General features: G+C 41.2%; 1 protein-coding gene across 1 annotated transcript in view; it reads right to left on the bottom strand.

Moving 5' to 3' along the window:
- Positions 1-4,588: 4,588 nt before the first annotated feature.
- Positions 4,589-18,331, bottom strand: part of CLEC19A (C-type lectin domain containing 19A) — a 59,722-nt gene continuing 45,979 nt past the window's right edge. Inside the window, exon 5 of the mRNA XM_089679070.1 lies at positions 4,589-4,918. Within this exon, the coding sequence (XP_089535196.1) occupies positions 4,839-4,918 (80 nt within the window). The 3' untranslated portion in view covers positions 4,589-4,838. The remainder of the gene's footprint in view (positions 4,919-18,331) is intronic.

Genomic DNA, 18,331 nt, shown 5'->3' with positions numbered 1-18,331 from the left:
AAGAGATACCAGGCTTTGTAAATGCCCTTATTGTATAATGGCTGGTGTGACCCCAAATTAAAATAGCCAGATATAGCTCAGGGAAATGTATTTTTAAAATTCTTTAAAGCGTCACTTAGAATTTGTGCCGGAGAAGTGACAGCCAAACATATAATGTACCTCTGGTTGCATACTAGGGAGTTCCTCTTTAAATGTGGGTTGAGCAGCTGTGAGAAGCCATACAGGTCCTCTATTGGACAGGTTGCATTAATCAAGAAAGGACTAGGACACCCATGATGGTGATAGATAGCAGGAATGTCTCAAGAGCAGTGCCATTGGTTGCAGCCCTAACAAAGACACAGTGAGGTTAATAGATGTTGGTCCTTTCATCAAGTGCCTTTGCAAACCCAGTTGTTATTCTGTAAAAGTAGCACTCTGCTGCACAGAGCAAAGGGCAGATACAAGACCAGTCATCCTGCAAAATGACATTGAGAGAGCAGCAGTGATTGTATTTTATTACAGGAAGCTCCTGCACAAAGGCCACATTTCATGGTGGATTACTGCACAGATCTGGAAGAAATAAACAAAGCACACCAAGATTCAAGTTCTCATACACATGCCTCCTGTTTTTAGACAATAGAGTTCAGCTTTAAACAAAGAGAAAAATGACCTTCAGACAGCACTAACTCTATACGTGGACAAAACAAGGCTGTGTATGTTTGCTTCAGCTTGTGGGTCTTGCCATAGCATGGTGAGTCTCATCAACCAATGCATGCTTTAAGTTGTCAGGCAGAACTTTCAAATCCAATGCTTCATTGCTACGGAATTGCTACACCTAAATACAGATTCAGATTCTGGAAGTACTTTCTTAACATTGTTCCTGACAAACTGCTTGCAAACATTTTTGCATAAGGCTGATAACTTCATGCCATACCATGAAACCATGTGGGAGAATTTGAAATCACATTAATTCCAAAGAAAATAGGTAGTATTCCGGCTGCTCAACTCAGCATATCACATCTGAACCCAAGAGGTAACTGTGCTGTCCACACAGGATTTAAAAAAAAATAAATAAAGTAGACAGTAAAGCCTCATTTACACTTGGTTCAATATGTGGCATTTGGTACAATTTTCTAACCCTTTCACTGCCAGGTCCGTATTTTGTACGGACCTGCCACCTGGGGGTTTTATGCACAATCCAGTGGCTGCAGCCCCCGGGATTGTGTATAAAACTGATAGGCAGACTCTTGACTTTGTGTCCTCTATGTGATAAAAAAAAAAGTTAAGTAAGATATATATTTTTTTGCAAATTAATAAAGTTACACCCAAGTACACAACACCCCCCCTCCACAAAAATAAAATTCGGAGGCTCCCCCCATCCCCACATATATGTTTATATGAACCTAAATGCACACACCGGGGTGCCTACGCATGAAAATGTCAATTGCAGTACACGTCACATATTGTCACGCATGCTGGAGTTAGAGCAATAATTCTAGTACAAGATCTCCTCTGTAACACTACACTGATGACCTATAGGGGCTTTTGAAGCCTTGCCTTTAGAAAATATAGGGTACTGAAGTTTGTTGCCATTTCATAGGCGCACACAAATTTAAGGTTTGGCATGTTAGGTATCTATTTACTCGGCGCAACCTCGTTTTTTACCAAACATTTGGGTGATTTATTGCGCTTGTTTGCCCTAAAATTCACTTTAGTGCATTTTTTACGAAATGTTGCGTTTCCTAGACCTTTACGGCAATATTGTGACATAAAACATTAGAACTACCGCTATTTTATTCTCTAGGGTGTCTGCTTTCAGAAAACATATACTGTTTGGGGGTTTTGTGTAATCTTCAGGCCTAAAATACATGTTTAAGCATGTGTGCAAAAATGCAAAAGCTATGGCAGCTCTGGCTTAATAAAATGGTTACCTTACAGTTCTATTCACACTGTTGTGTTTGCTTTGCTTTTCTTTGCTTAGCTTAGCTTAGCTTAAAAAATTATACCCCATGCCACTTTCTTGGTGCGTCTAAGCGGCTCCCACGCCTCAATAGACGTCTATGGCAATGCTCACTAAGAGCACCTGCAGCTGTTGAGAGGCTTTTATTCAGAGTTGGCTTCACTTTGCTTTGGAGGTATTGCAGGAATGAGATATCCAAGATGCATTTGGGGGTACTATTAAGTGGGGCACCAGCAGAGCTGGAAGTACTACTAAGCATGGGATCTGCTGAACAGGGGTACTAATAAGCTAGGGATCTGCTGAAGGGGGTGCTAATGAGCTGGAGATCTGCTGAATAGAGGCACTTATGAGCTTGGTATCTGCTCAGTGGGGGTACTACTGATCTGGGGTTCTACTGGGTGCCTTTAAAACAAATAGAAAATTAACACACATAGAGCATTTGCCAAGCTTCATTAAAGCTTCAAAAAAAGCATTGCAGAAGCATAAAAAAATCGGGAATTTTGTGCTTATTGTAATCCGATGGTGCCACCATTGATTTCGAAATTCGACCAACCAAGCCTTCAATTTCATCTCATGCTGCTACAGAAAATAATTTTCGTGTCTGGGAGTCTTCTTTTCTTTTCAGGTCACAGATCATGCTCATTTCTTTTTCAATTATATTTCTTGCACGATTTTCCCATTAGAAATTTGTTCGTTTTCCAAAAAATCTCCAACATGCCTGATCACTCATATTCGATGGCTACAATTGACCTTTGCTGTAGCCCACTAATGGTGCAAAATTCAAACAGAAATTCTTAGCTACGATTCTATAAAGAAAATTTGTTTGGAATTTGACCCAAGTATGGCCTGCATTAAAGTCAAAGCAAGTGTAAATGAACCCTAAATGTCTGGCCTTTGCATGCAGATTATGTCAATCTTGTTTAATAGTCATATTATAAATTATTCTAATTATACTTCCTGAATTTAAGCCTACCTTCATGCTGCTCTTTGCAAAAACACGTTTTTACTGCATTTATGCTGTGTTTTGCACCTGTAAAAAAACGGCATGTAACTCAAAAACACACCAAAAACGCAACCACGGGTGCGTTTTCCATTCATTTTAACGAGGAAGTATGTTTTTGGTGTGTTTTTTTTTGTTTTTTTTTTTTTTTTTGCCACACCAAACATGCACCAAAAATGCAGCAAGCGGGACTTTGAAAAACACAACTGAGTAACATGAAGAGTTCCATAGGACTTCATGGCCATGCATTTTTCTTCCCCTTTTTTAACACAAATATAGAAGAAAAACAGGTCAGTGTGAAAGCAGCCTAAGTAAATATGTCAAAAGGCCTGGGCAATTTAAACTGAGCATATAATAGCTGGGGTTGTGTTTAGCGAAAACAACAAAAAATCTATAGGTTCAGATATTTTAGGCACTAGATACTATAAAGCTGAACTTGTACTGTATGTGACAGATTAACTTTAATGTAGATGTGAAACCATGCACTAAAATCTGATATAAGCATTAATATATTAATGCAATTTCAAAAGTTGTTTTTAATCTTTTAAATCTTCAGACTGTATTAACAAAATATTTAATAATCCTAGGACCATGATAGTCCTTATGCAGGCACTTTTAATGGGTGTTATGGGTTAACTGTCTCCCAACTGTGCTTCCATGTGGTGTTGTCACCTTGTTACATGCACCCCTGATGCAGACTACAAGTGACTGTGCTGACACACATTGCACAAGAATGTCCAAATTTTGGCATTATCAGGAATTTGATCCAGAGAAAGGCTACTGTATAAGACCAACACTACAGCAAGTACAGGTATATAGAAAGCTGTTGAAAGAGGATAGAGGAGATCAGCAGCACTGAAATTAACACAGTAATTTATAAACAAAATGGCAATTGTTTATCATACACACTGCTTAAAGTGAGCCTGTGCCCAGATCATGCACATGAAAGTATTTATATATTATGAACAAGCAATAAAACACTAAACAAGCATTCACCTTTGCATCTATTGGCATTGTAAAGAAATGTTTTCAGAGTTCACATAGCAGGCATTAAAATGTTAGCTTTTTTCTATAAGAAATTGTTTTGGCAGCCTGCCAACCCTCTAATGTAATCAAAGGTGTTTCTAAGCTGTTAGAATCTGACTGAGACTGCACCTATTTTGTGATCTTTGAGGACCTTTAAGAACCAAAAACTTTGCACAAAAAAGTAGCTAGAGAGGTCAAAAACTATTTTACTGTGTGTTAAGGATATGTGAAATATTTAACGCCCATAGTCTGGGGACAGCTGCACTTTAAGTGAAATCCAGTGAGGGTTTTGATCTACTTTAAAAACTTGTACATTTGGACACTTAGGGGTTTATTTACTAAAGCTGGAGAGTGCAAAATCAGGCTCACTGCTGCACAGAAACCAATCGGCTTCGAGATTTTATTGCCAAAGCTTAATTAAACAAGCTGAGGTTAGAAGCTGATTGGTTTCTATGCAGAAGAGAGCCTGCTTTTGCACTCTCCAGCTTTAGTAAATAAACCCCTTACTAATCACCCATTTTACACCAAGATACAGCAATCCATGTGAAGTGCTTAACCATATCCATTTTCATTCTGTCTTTTAGAAATACTCAATTTTCCTAATTGAAAAAAGCATTACAACCTTCAGTGGGTATGATTTAATCACTCTCATACATTAACATCAATGTTGACTTTCTGCTTCCTAAGCTTAATTCTTCTCACATACCCTTACTAATACATGGACTTGGGAATTGCATTCAGGAAAGTCCTTCCATAAAGTGACCAAAACAATACTAGGTAGCAACTTTTCGTTCAGTCAGAAAGGGAAGGTAAGATCATTTACAATTTTGTGGAATAAACATTTGCACAAAGTTCTAAAACTGATTAGCGTGGTCACATGTGTGCCATAGATGGAATCTTGCAGACAAAAGGAAATTCACGACTGCAGCTGTTGTCATTCCAAGACCGCAAAGCTGATAACAGAAAACAGATAAATGTAAAGTTTACAAATTATAATATGAACAAATATAACTTCTTAAATATATATGTCATCAAAAGAAACATGAAATTCACCTAGACATCAACAAATAATGTAAGTAATATCTATATTTAACACTTTGTAAAAGTTTTTTCCTAGTCTAAAAAAGTCTATATTCTTGGGGGACTACAATATATATTCATAGTAAAAAGGTCAAATCCGAGCATGTAGGCCCTTTACAAAATAATCTAGAGTGGGTGACTGAGGACAAAGGGAAGGCAATTTTATTAAATACCTTCTTCAGCTCTGTGTATACAACGGAGCATGGGGGAGCTCTTGTCCATAATGGGGATGATATCGACACAACTCCAAATGAACCACTATGGCTCAACATTGATATGATCCAGAAATATTGAGATAGAATAAAGGTAAATAAAGCACCCGGACTAGATGGCATACACCCACATGTCCTAATTGAGTTTTTTCATTTCTAAGCCATTGTTTATAATTTTTAGGGACTCTTTAATGACTGGCATAGTACCACTGGATTGGCGTAAGGCCGATGTGGTCCCTATATTTAAAAAAGAGATCAAAGTCTTTAGCAAGTAACTACAGACCTGTTAGTTTAACTTCTGTAGTTCGGAAGATACTGGAGAGTTTAATAAAAGACGATATAGATGAGTTCTTGCTGGAAAAAATATTTTAAACAATACACAGCATGGATTCTTGAAAGACACACACGTTTTCAAACAAATTTGATTTCCTTTTATGAGGAAGTAAGCAAAAAACAGAAAAAGCAAAACTTAGAAAAGACAGAGTGGCTGTGGATGTAGTATATTTGGATTTTGTTAAAGCGTTTAAAACAGATCCCCATACACAGCTAATGTGTAAGGTAAAGTCTACAAGCTTGGAAAAATCAGTTTGTAAATGGATAGAAAACTGGCTAAAAGATCGTATTCAGAGGATAGTGATTAATGATTCATACTCTGAAAGGTGTAAGGTTATGTTCTCATGCACATTGGGTGTTTTTACAGCTGCTGTTTTTGGCTTTTGGTGTTTTATTTTATACAGCCTGTAAACTCCCCAGCATGTTATCCTATGTATCCATGCTCACATAGGCTGTAATCAGCATTTTTTGGCTGGAAAAAAAACCCAAAACTAGTGGGTTTCTGGAAGAGTTTTGTAGCTGGAAAAACACAGCAAACACTGTAAAAAGCTGTAAAACACAGCAAACCAGTGTTTTTGGACTTTTTTTTAGCAAAAAAAAAATTTTTTTTGTTTGTTAAAAAAAAATGCTAAAAAACATAAACTCGGAAAAACGCTAAAGAAAAACTGAAAAACTCAAGTTTTTAATGTTACGTTACACAGCGAATGCTACCAGCGTTATTAACCGCTTGCCGCCCTGCCACTGTATATATACGTGTGCAGGGCGGCAGTGGAGCGCAAAAGCACGTTTTAAAACGGGCTCTGCGCTCCCGACACTTTCGCGGGTAGGGGGCGCGCGCGCGCGCTCCCGCCGACCCGCGGGTGACACGATTCGATCCAGGAGGGATCAATCATTAGATTTCAGCCAGTGATTTCTGGCTGAAATCAGATGATCGGTCCCTGTCCTATCCTGTCCTGTGTTGACATTTACACAGGGCAGGATATGATGTCATTCTTCTCTGCCTGGACACATTCCGTTCCAGACAGAGAAGAAGACACAGTAAAAGTGAGTACAAACCACTACACTAACAGTTAGAACACACCTAGGACACATTTAACCCCCTGATCGAGTTAACCCCTTCACTGCCCTGTCACCAGTGTCACTGATCAGTGAAGCGATTTTTACTGATCACTGTATCAGTGTCGCTGGCGACTTCCGATAGAGTTAGCGCCCCTCCCAGTTAGCGCCAGTTTGCCCGCCAGTACACCAGTAATCCCGTTTAACCCCTTGATCGCCCCCCCCCCAGTTAACCCCTTCACTGCCCTGTCACCAGTGTCACTGATCAGTGAACCGATTTTTACTGATCACTGTATCAGTGTCGCTGGCGACTTCCGATAGTGTTAGCGCCCCTCCCAGATAGCGCCAGATTGCCCGCCAGTACACCAGTAATCCCGTTTAACCCCTTGATCGCCCCCCCCCAGTTAACCCCTTCACTGCCCTGTCACCAGTGTCACTGATCAGTGAACCAATTTTTACCGATCACTGTATCAGTGTCGCTGGCGACTTCCGATAGTGTTAGCGCCCCTCCCAGATAGCGCCAGATTGCCCACTAGTACACCAGTAATGCCATTTAACCCCTTAATCTCCCCCCCCCCCAGTTAACCCCTTCACTGCCCTGTCACCAGTGTCACTGATCAGTGAACCGATTTTTACTGATCACTGTATCAGTGTCGCTGGCGACCTAAGATAGTGTTAGCGCCCCTCCCAGATAGCGCCAGATTGCCCGCCAGTACACCAGTAATCCCGTTTAACCCCTTGATTGCCCCCCCCCCCAGTTGACCCCTTCACTGCCCTGTCACCAGTGTCACTGATCAGTGAACCAATTTTTACTGATCACTGTATCAGTGTCGCTGGCGACTTCCGATAGTGTTAGCGCCCCTCCCAGATAGCGCCAGATTGCCCGCCAGTACACCAGTAATCCCATTTAACCCCTTGATCGCCCCTTCCCAGTTAACCCCTTCACTGCCCTGTCACCAGTGTCACTGATCAGTAAACCAATTTTTACCGATCACTGTATCAGTGTCGCTGGCGACTTCCGATAGTGTTAGCGCCCCTCCCAGATAGCGCCAGATTGCCCGCTAGTACACCAGTAATCCCATTTAACCCCTTAATCTCCCCCCCCAGTTAACCCCTTCACTGCCCTGTCACCAGTGTCACTGATCAGTGAACAGATTTTTACTGATCACTGTATCAGTGTCGCTGGCGACTTCTGATAGTGTTAGCGCCCCTCCCAGATAGCGCCAGTTTGCCCGCTAGTGCACCAGAAATCCCATTTAACCCCTTGATCACCCCCCTCCCCCCCAGTTAACCCCTTCACTGCCCTGTCACCAGTGTCATTGATTACAGTGAACAGATTTTTACTGATCACTGTATTAGTGTCACTGGTGACTTCCAATAGTGTTAGCGCCCCTCCTAGATAGCGCCAGTTTGCCCGCTAATGCACAGGATTTTTTTTACCAAAAACATGTAGCAGAATACATTTTGGCTTAAATTTATGACTAACTTTGAGTTTACAATATATTTTTTAATAGCTGAAAGTAGAAAATATTGTTTTTTTTCAAACTTTTCTTGTTTTTTTTTTATTATAGCGCAAAAAATAAAAAGCGCACAGGTGATCAAATACCACCAAAAGAAAGCTCTATTTGTGTGAAAAAAAGGACGTAAATTTCGTTTGGGTACAGCATTGCATGACCGCGCAATTATCATTTGAATTAGTGCAGCACTGTATAGCAAAAAAAGGCATAAATTACAGTATCTATACCATAGTTTGTAGACGCTATAACTTTCACACAAAGCAATCAATATACACTTATTGGGATTTTTTTTACCAAAAACATGTAGCAGAATACATTTTGGCTTAAATTTATGACTAACTTTGAGTTTACGATATATTTTTTATAGCTGAAAGTAGAAAATATTGTTTTTTTTTCAAACTTTTCGTTTTTTTTTTATTATAGCGCAAAAAATAAAAAGCGCACAGGTGATCAAATACCACCAAAAGAAATCTCTATTTGTGTGAAAAAAAGGACGTAAATTTCGTTTGGGTACAGCATTGCATGACCGCGCAATTATCATTTGAATTAGTGCAGCGCCAAACAGCGAAAAAAGGCCTGGTCATTAAGGGGGGTAAATCCTCAGGTGCTCAAGTGGTTAAAATGCCTAGTGTGCATGGAGCCCAATAGTGGTGTATCCAAGCTTAAGTGTTGGGACTTACTTTTTAATATGTAGCATTCACAATGAAAAACACATTAACTGTGTTTTTGATAGATAACTTACGTTGTCACTGTGTAACCAGAATGGCTGAAAAGATCTGTTAGAAAAAAGCATAGTTATCTCACTACTTGTTGAGCTGTGATCATGTAGTTAGATCTGCTCTGTGTGCTCAGCTGTTGCCAATCTGCCTAGCTTCCTCTGTATCCAGGAAACGTTAGAATTTTCTGGATGATAGGTGTGGAGCTATGCAGATGGCAGCATAAATATTGATACAGCTTCAGCCTATCCCAGAGAGACTGACTCTAAGGCATGCTGGGTAACTATATATTCAGTGAGCACATGGGGCTCTGAGTTCTTTCCTGTCCAAGAATGATCCAGCCTGGGAGAGGGCATGTTGCTCTCCTAGGCAACTACTGCCACAGGTGGGCAACCTGAGGGCCTGAGTGTTGAGACCTGGGTTCTGCTATGCTGGCTTAGGGGCTGTCTACTGAAGGTCTTGTCTGCTATCATGGAGGAAAACATCCAGCTGTTCTTGGTCCTTGTGAGTACAGAAATTCCTAAAGGATCTGAGAGACTTGTGCTGTTTAACTCCCTCTGGTGCTCGGAAGTCAGCTGCAGGTGTAGCAAAGGGGACACTGGCTGGTGTTCCAAAGAGCTTTGTCCATCTTGCCTACTTTTAAAGGGGCACTGCCCTTGGGCTCTAAGTAAGTTACTGATACTACTACTACCACTTTTTCTATCAAGAGATAGGCAGCAGCATCGTGGGAGATGTAGTTTGGAGGAGGATTGCAAGCAGATTGCAATCATGAGTGGGAAGCAACTACAATGCCTAGGAGTACCTAAGAGCAGGAGGGGTCATATAAAAAAGAAAGCCTGGAAAGGAACAGGGCAATTGGGGAGGGCACCATTCAGAGTGAGGAAGGGAGAAGTGCCATGCTGCTTTGTGCTTGCTGAGCTGTTCCTGTGTTCCATCTAGAGACCAGGAGGCTGAACTGAGCAGAGTACATTGCATTAATTTGCTGTTCTGGTGCCCACTATGAGATGCCTGCTCGTGATCCAGGTCACCATCACCAGGCCAGCACTGGTCAACTACAGAGGGAAAGGGAGCCCCCTCCCATCATCAAATCAGTTGCCATCCGAAAACTACAGAGGAAGAAAGTAGTGAGAGGGTCCCACTCACAGAACCACTGCTAAGCTGCATCCATTAGTAACTTGCAGTCATAGACCCCGACCCTGCTATCAAGTAAACTGCTTATGCTGTTCCAGACTAGGCTCAATGCAGCCCCGCTATCTAATTTTGTTTCTCAGGGTGCTGCAACTGCACTCACTATTACATCTAACTACTGCAACTATGCACATAATTACAACTAACTACTGCAATTGTGCACACCCTAGTGCCTGGCTGTGTTACCTTGCCTCCTAAGTGCTCATCTGTATTTAGAGAGTCACCTTTGCCATGAAGATCAATCTCCTATATACATCACTGCAATACCCAGTTCTTTGACTTACACTCATTCCCCCGTGCGCCAACATTCTTAACGTAGCCGGCAGAAGATCCACCACAAAGATATATGCAGCTTAGTCTTTCTTGAGTATAGATCTGTGTCTAACACTAATTCTTTATCTGCAGACCTAAAATTTAGACCCTTTGTTTGAGAGCCTTCATATGACATAGTTTATCCACCTTGTTACCCTTGTTTAGTCACTTGGAGCAGGGTTTCTTATACAGAGAGCTACTGTTTGTGCCTTTGGGGTTACAGTATATGCTCGAAGTAGAAACTCCTATAAGAGTACATTTGAGGTCAATTATACAGTCCTTTTTGTGTCCTTGCTAACTGATTTTTACGTGACATTATACTATTATACTTTTGTGATCTTAACATGCCAATACAGTCTCTTTACCTTTAATATTGTTGTAAGTCTAATTCTTGTGTGTCTACTAGGTTCACAGAAAGGTATTCTGGTGGTGTCAGTGAGGGTGAAGCCCTAAGGGGTGATGTCGCCTGTCATTAGGTGATCATGCCCCTTTGTTTATTTACTTTGGTGGGAACCTGAGCTGTCATACGCTGGGAGGCAAGCAACGAGTGCGGAACTCTTTTTCTGGGGGGGGGGGGGGTGTTGGCGTTCATCATGATTGATGCTGGATTTACTTCAGAGGACATATTTTTTTCTAATAAGGGACTTGCCTCTGTGTTTTTATTTATTTTTGACATTTTTTTGGGGGGGAGGGGATTTGGGGGCCCCCTTGCTAAAGAGGGCTTCCAGATTTTGATAAAGACCCTTGTCCCCATCAGCATGGAAACAAGGTGCTTTGGGAGGAGTGCCCTCCACCATAAAAGCACTCCCAATGTTGATGGAATGTGGCCTGGTATGGTTCGGGGGGGGGGTGCGCTCATCCCCCCTTTCCTGACCTGCCGGGTTGCATGCTGAGATGAGGGTCTGCTATGGATTTTGAGGGACCCCAAGCTGTTTTTTTATTTTGGCGTGGGGTTCCCCTTAAAATGCATACCAGACCCAAAGGGCCTGGTAGGCATTGGGGGGATCCCCATGCCAGTTTTTTTTTTTTTTTTTAATGCTGGCACTGGTTTGTTTATATTCTGCTGTCAGTGGGCAATCCCGCTGACCGCAGATGAGTCATGGTTGCTAAGGATGCCATGGCCGGCAAGCCACCCCGCTCCTTCACAACTAGCTATTCTTCACAAAGGAATCAAATGGATTCAATATTTTCAATTCAAATTTGGTTCAAATACTTCCAATCCACTGGAAAAAATCTGAATCCTGTAAAAAATGAATTAACTAAACTAAACAAAACACATTTCTTTACGAATGCAACTAAACTAAATTAGTAACATAAAGGATTGATTTGAAACAAAACATATTTTTTAGTTCTGCACATGTATAAAAACCATTACAAGACATGCCTTGAATGATAACTGTCACAGTTGCTTGTGCTTTCACTTGTCAAGCCATGAAATGGCTGGTGTAGCCATGGCAACTGCAAATCAAACAGAGGCTAAGATGGCAGCTTCCTTAGCTGTAAAAGATGGGAGGGTTAAGTTCCACTTTAAATAATCCTATGTTTGCTAACTGAATGACAGAAAAATATACACCCCCAGTTTATCTTTTTCCAGCTGTATCTCCATACTAAATATATATCCGTGTTCCCTTCCATGTGTATAATGAACCTTTTATAAGAGAACTAATGGATCTTGTAATGTTGTGACAAAATAATGACAATCTATAAACAGCTGCTGTGTATTTCATACAGGAACACTGTAAATTTTGTTATAACAAATTAATGTTACTGGATTAATTGCTATAGATATACATAGGGGAATGAATGAAATGCTTTAAAAATGAGATGACAGTGAATTTCTTTGGCCTGGTGATAGGTATGCAAATGAATAACCTTTAGATAGAATATGCTAATAGAGATCTGTGTCAAGCATCCGCCCTCAGCTGCAGATTGTATTGGCACAGAGGCATAATGTCACCTTCTACAGTAACAAGCTTACAAATCTGAAGGTTGGAAAGTGATGGAATACAACCCTATGACATACAAAGCAGGGGGATCTGACAGCAGAGAGAAAAACACCCAGCAGATTAGCATGCAGTTCTGTCTGCTTTCATTTAAATGAGTGTGGCCTGTCTGTGCCTGGCACTGAATGAGTTACTAAACTGCTTATCAGACTCACTAAGGGGGATTTCTGGGAGCTGTGCAGACAGCCAGGCCTGGTATGAGTTTGATAAGAGACATTTACTGCATTAGATTCTGGTAACAGTAAACTAATGCAGATGTTGCTTCTCCTGGGGAAAGTGAAATGCAATTGTATAAAAGTGCATACTCAATTTCTTCTAAGTAAAAATTGTATTTCGGTGAATATGATGAGCTTAAAGAAACTATGTCATCTTGGAAATTCAGGGAAAAGTGAGGGGTTTCTTTAAGTCCACCCCTTGACCCAGTTATACCCACCAGCACAATACACCCTAGCTGTTCCTACTTCCGCTGCCACAAAAAATTGTGCTCCAGGTAGGGATGAGCTGGGTTTGGGCCTGAACTTGATCTGAACCCAGTTCAGCAGAACAAATGGGAAGCTGTCACATGATCGCATCCCAGCATCACACAAATAGGTGAGGATGGGAAGAAAGGGAAGAAATGCTCATGACTTCATTGACCTAACATGGCCACATGGCCAAATTTGGTCCATGTCATTGACCTAATATAGTCATGTGGCCATATAAGGTCAATGACATCACCAGCCCCTTTTGTGTACATGGAGTTGGGGAGAAGGAATGCAGGGTTAGTGAGGATCTGATCATGTGACAGCTTAGTATGAGTTCTGTCAAACTGGGTGCAGACTGAGATGGCATTGATCCCAGTTTATACATGCTGCCACGTACGGTGAGGCATGTGTTCTCCTCCCATTATCCAATACTTGGGGCAGTTGGCCAATTACCAGGGCAAAGCACTGTCACATGGTGATGCTAATCCTCCCTGTAAGCTGACACCTACTATTTCAAGCTGCAATGGAGAAAAGAGGAACAGTGGAGTGCTGTGACTATATATGTATGTATGTGTGTGTGTATGTATATATATATTAGGGGTGGATCCAGCTACTATGGGGAGCCCTTCCCCAATGACTGCCAGAGTACTGCAGATTCAGTGGAGTGGTTCTTCTCTCCAGCTGAACTTCATGAGGATAATCACATGCAGTTTTTGTGTTCTTAACTGTTTTACTGTAGTAGTGATTCTCAAGTAGACTCAAGTTGCTATAAAATCATAATGAGATGCAATGCAGCTGGGGCAGAGGTGACCAGTGGAAGTGAGAAGAGAACAGAGGTGACCAGTGGAAAGAGGGGGGAGAGCAAAGGTAACTAGTGAAAGTGAGAAGTAGAGCAGAGGTGACCAGTGGAAGTTAGGGGGGAGAGCAGAGGTGACAAGTGGAAATGAGGGATAGAGCAGAGGTGGCCAATGGAAGTGAGGGAGGAGAGCAGAGGTGACCTGTGGAATTGAGGGGGGGGGGGGGGCAAGGTGACCTGTAGAAATGAGGGGAAGGGCTGAGGTGATCTGTGGAAGTGAAGAGGGAGAGCTGAGGTAACCAGTGACTGGAAGGAGGGGGGAGAGCAGAGGTTTCCAGTGGAAAGAGGGAGGTTTGTGCTGAAGTAACCAGTGGATGGACGTGGGTGCAGAGGTGGACCAATGGATGGGAGGTGACTAGTGAAAGAAGGGGGTGCAGAAGTGACCAGTGGATGGAGGTAGGCGCACTGACCACCAGTTTACAGGGGCTCACTGACCACGATTGTACAGGGGGCACACTGACCTCAAAGTAATGTTGTACACAGTTCTAACCTTTATATTTACTACATAGTGGTGACTTCCAAATTCTATGTTGTACAGTATGTTCAACAATGAAGGGGAAACAATGACTGTTATACTCCTAGGGGTTAATTATTGTGCCATGTTGGTGACTAATTATTGTACCTATTTGCAGTAATATTTGTGCCATGTCATTAGTTGTAGATACAGTACTTTTTTTTGTTCATATTTCATGCCTGAGGTTTAGAACCTCTATAATGTCAGCTACTAAAACCTCACAAATGCCTATGTTAGCGTGTACAACATTTTCATATACGTGCAGGGATAAAGAAGTGACAAATGACAATTCTAGACAGCGATATGAAATGGCAGTAAGGTTATTTTGGCTATCAATGAGCCATCTATTGTCACTACTGAATGTGGTCTTAAAGCCTAACTCCATGTTCAGGTCCTGCTCAACAGCTGGCTTCTCCCATAACCCCCTGCAGTAAGCAATCCTTTCACTTTTCTTTATTTGATAAAAAACCCTAACGTATATTGGATAACATGTACAGTCCTTTTGTGGACTGGCAGTGTTAATTTCTCCTGTTTTATGGTCATTCATTTATATTGGCTGTAGGTTGTTGTGAAGAAGAGCTTGCTATGTCTATTTTTGCTCTCTTAATTTTTCATATCTTGGTAATTAAGTCTTTTTATAGGTATGGGTTCTTGTAGTGCCGATTATATGTGGTTTGGCATGATTATCCTGGCTGCTTGCTGATCAAGCATGTGGAGACTTATTTTCAGTACAAAATATAATTAGCTATATGGCCAACCAACGAGATCTCTTCTTACTTCCTGCTGTGTCTCTGAGACAAAAAGGTAAAGGGAAATCTCCCCAATGGAGCACAGACAGAAACAAAAAACCTTAAAAACCCTCAATCCTCTCATTCACTACTCTAAGTTTAAAAAAAAATTCAGCTTAACATACTGTGACGGACAGTAGAAATATTCTTTTTTTGTGTGTTGTCTGAAGTTTCTGGGCCTCACAGGGGGGAGGGGAAATGGGATGTATCTCCATATAGAACAAAGGCAGCATGGCTCTGTGTGACTGGGGAAAACCAGTCCAGGCCACTTCTTAGCAGGAAGTTGGGGGTGGGGACAATTGCAGGGCCATGTGGACTCTTTGTTGGGAGAGCTGGAGTCATGATGGACAGGGCTACTCCTGCTTGAGCCTTAACTAGGAGATGCTTGGAACTGTACTTTGCTATGTACACTGCTGGCTGGTGAGTCCCTGGATCGCTAACCTGTGAACTGCCCTCTGCTGAGTGTCTGGACCTCCTGCCTGCGAGAGCTACCTTCTGCTGTGGGCCCTTATTACCTTGTCTGCCTGAATAGCCCTCTGCTGTGCCCGGGCTCTCTTTGCCTCAACTGCCCCTTAGCTGTGTGCTAGAACTACCCACTGTGGATTATAAACTGCTGTAGAGACTTTAACTTTGCCTTGGGGCTGGACTACAAGTATTTTGGACTCTCTCTCCCTGCACTACTCCCCATTGAGTGACTGTTGTCTGTTTTAATAAAGCTTTAAGTGTTTGCCATCTGCCTTGTGTGTTCTGTCCCGCTTACCCTCCGTCACACATACTTTTAAGAATATCCAGATATAACATTAAAACAACCAACATCAATTTAGAATATAATTGTCCATAGTTACTGCACAGGGGCAGATAAAATCTGTGAAAATAGTAACCATAGTAACTTTAAATAGGATCATTGTATACAGTATAGATACATACATTTGTTTTATCCAATGGCAGAAAATTAAAATTAAAACATTACGTTGACTGCCAAAAAGTGGGAGTTGTTTATATGGTCATATGAAAGTGTGGCTCATTTTATTTATGCCAAGCCAAATTAATGTTATGAAACAGAATTTATGATCATATAAAACGCCTCATTAAATGGAAATCTGCAAACACCAATTGGCGAATATTTTGCAAATATCAACCATCGTGTTCCGAGTTTGCTTCTTTTGTAGTTTGGGTAGAAATCATGAAAAAAACAGAAGTGGACAGTTTGATAAAGAATGAAAGCAGACAAATATAAACTTTAAAAGTAACATCTCGACCACAACTAAATTATTCAGTTATGGCCTGTAAGCAGGTGACTAAATTATTTTTTGTATGTTTTGTATTGCAGTGCCTTTTGTTACTGCACTATGGGTAGTAATTTGTACTAATTATGTGCATATAGTTGGTGCCTCTGGAGAAGGAAGGGTCAACCATGCTGCCCAGTTTCCTGGATGTTTGTGGTGCTGCCCCCTATCAATGGTAGATAAATACAAGGGTAGAGAACCTTAAAGTGGCTAAGAGTCTACACTCTATGTATGGAAACCAGAGAGGAAATTATGTTGCTATGTGATTGAATTTTGCTGTATGTTCTCCCCTTGGTTGGATCTTGGTCTGTGTTCCGAGGACATGGACAATATGGACTCTGTAGACTTTTCTGTGTTATTGAGGTATAAGTAATTATGGGGCAAGGTCTACCAGGAGGCACAAGGCGTTAGAGAGTTTGATTGAGACTGTAAACCATGTATTCTGCTGTGAGTTGTAATGGACTATGTTTCTATAAAGTAAAGAGCAATTCCATTGCCATTGACAACTGCCTGGTCTGAAGTCATTTCATCATTTAGGGAAATGGATGTATGCATGATAAAACTTACAGGTTGGGCACAGTTTGGGGAAAGAGACATTCTCACACAAAATGGTATCAGTATTCCACAGGTACCAAAGTTAACCCTTGCAGGTGAGAGCACTACAATGAGGAATCCAAGTACAAGAGTTTATTGCATCATAGCAACCAGCCAACTAGCCTGGGAAGCTGAGGTGACTTGGCATAGGTCACTGAGGGCCCTAGTAGCAAAGTAACCCATGTACATGGGGTTCCTTCCCTAGCAATCAGTACCCCAATTTGGGTCTGATTGCGGGATTGCTAAGAGAGCTTGCTGAATTTAAAAAGGGTAACCTGGTTGTGGCCAGAGACTTAAATCTGTGTATGGACCCTCAGTTGGATGCATCTTCATGTACGAGGAGAGAAGGGGAGAAGAATTTAAAAGCATTAAAGAAACTACTTTTATCAAGGGCAACTTATTGACAGCTGGAGAGTTAAGCACCCAAGAGGAAAAGATTTTAGAAATACCTTCTCTCCCATGCATGGAACGTATCCTAGATTGGAATATATAATGATTGAACACAGACAACTGGAGTCATTGGTTAGTGCCAATATAGAGGTTATTTCTGTATCAGATCATGCTCCCGTCACAATGAGGCTTCGGGTAGGTGGGGACCAAGATAAATCACCAAGGTGGAGATTAAATGAGATACTTATTCAAGATCCAGAGTTAGAAAAAAGATTAAAAGGCGAGATAGGGCATTTCTTTGTGCTTAAGGAGACAGAAGAAGTATCAGCAGCCACAGTCTGGGAGGCTCATAAAGCCTATGTTAGAGGAATACTCATTTCAATAGGAGCAGAAAAAAAGAAGGAACGAGAAAAAAAAATAAGGGTTGTGACTGAAGAACTCTATAAATTAGAATGGTTGCATAAAAAGAAGACAGGTATGGATGTGTATCAGAAGGTAATTATAAAAAGGGAAGAACTAAATGATCTTATGGAACAAGAGTCAAGAAGGGTATTTAATAGGGTCTTAAAAGAAAGATATCAGTGGGGGAATAGACCTGGAAATTTTTGATGAGGAAATTAAAGGAAAAAAAATTAAAAATGTCATAGAAAAAATTAAGGATGATAATGGAGAAATGGTATATTCCACCCCCGATATCGCTAATAGGTTCTAAAAATATTACAATTGGTTTTATAAGTGAGTCCTAGAGATCCCCCAAAAAAGAAGAAGAAATAAGGGAAAAGAGGCTAGAGTATTTAAATGAAGTAGAACTGCCAAGTATAGCGAGAGAAAAATTAAAGGCCCTAGAGAGACCTATTACCATAGAGGAAATTAATATGGCCTTGAAAAATACAGCTAAAGGAAAGAGCCGGGGTCCGGATGGATATATGGTGGCTTATTATAAAAAAGTTTTGATCTTCTGGTTCCTAAAATGTGTAGCTATATGATCGCAATAGGAGAAGGGCTGGAAATGAGAGAGGAATCATTGCAGGCCCATATACAGTGGGGCAAAGAAGTA

The sequence above is a fragment of the Staurois parvus genome, unplaced genomic scaffold (assembly GCF_062004578.1).
Source record: "Staurois parvus isolate SC_StPar_1 unplaced genomic scaffold, SC_StPar_1.0 ptg000217l, whole genome shotgun sequence".
Lineage (NCBI taxonomy): Eukaryota > Metazoa > Chordata > Amphibia > Anura > Ranidae > Staurois > Staurois parvus.
This window is presented reverse-complemented; position numbering and strand designations above follow the sequence as displayed.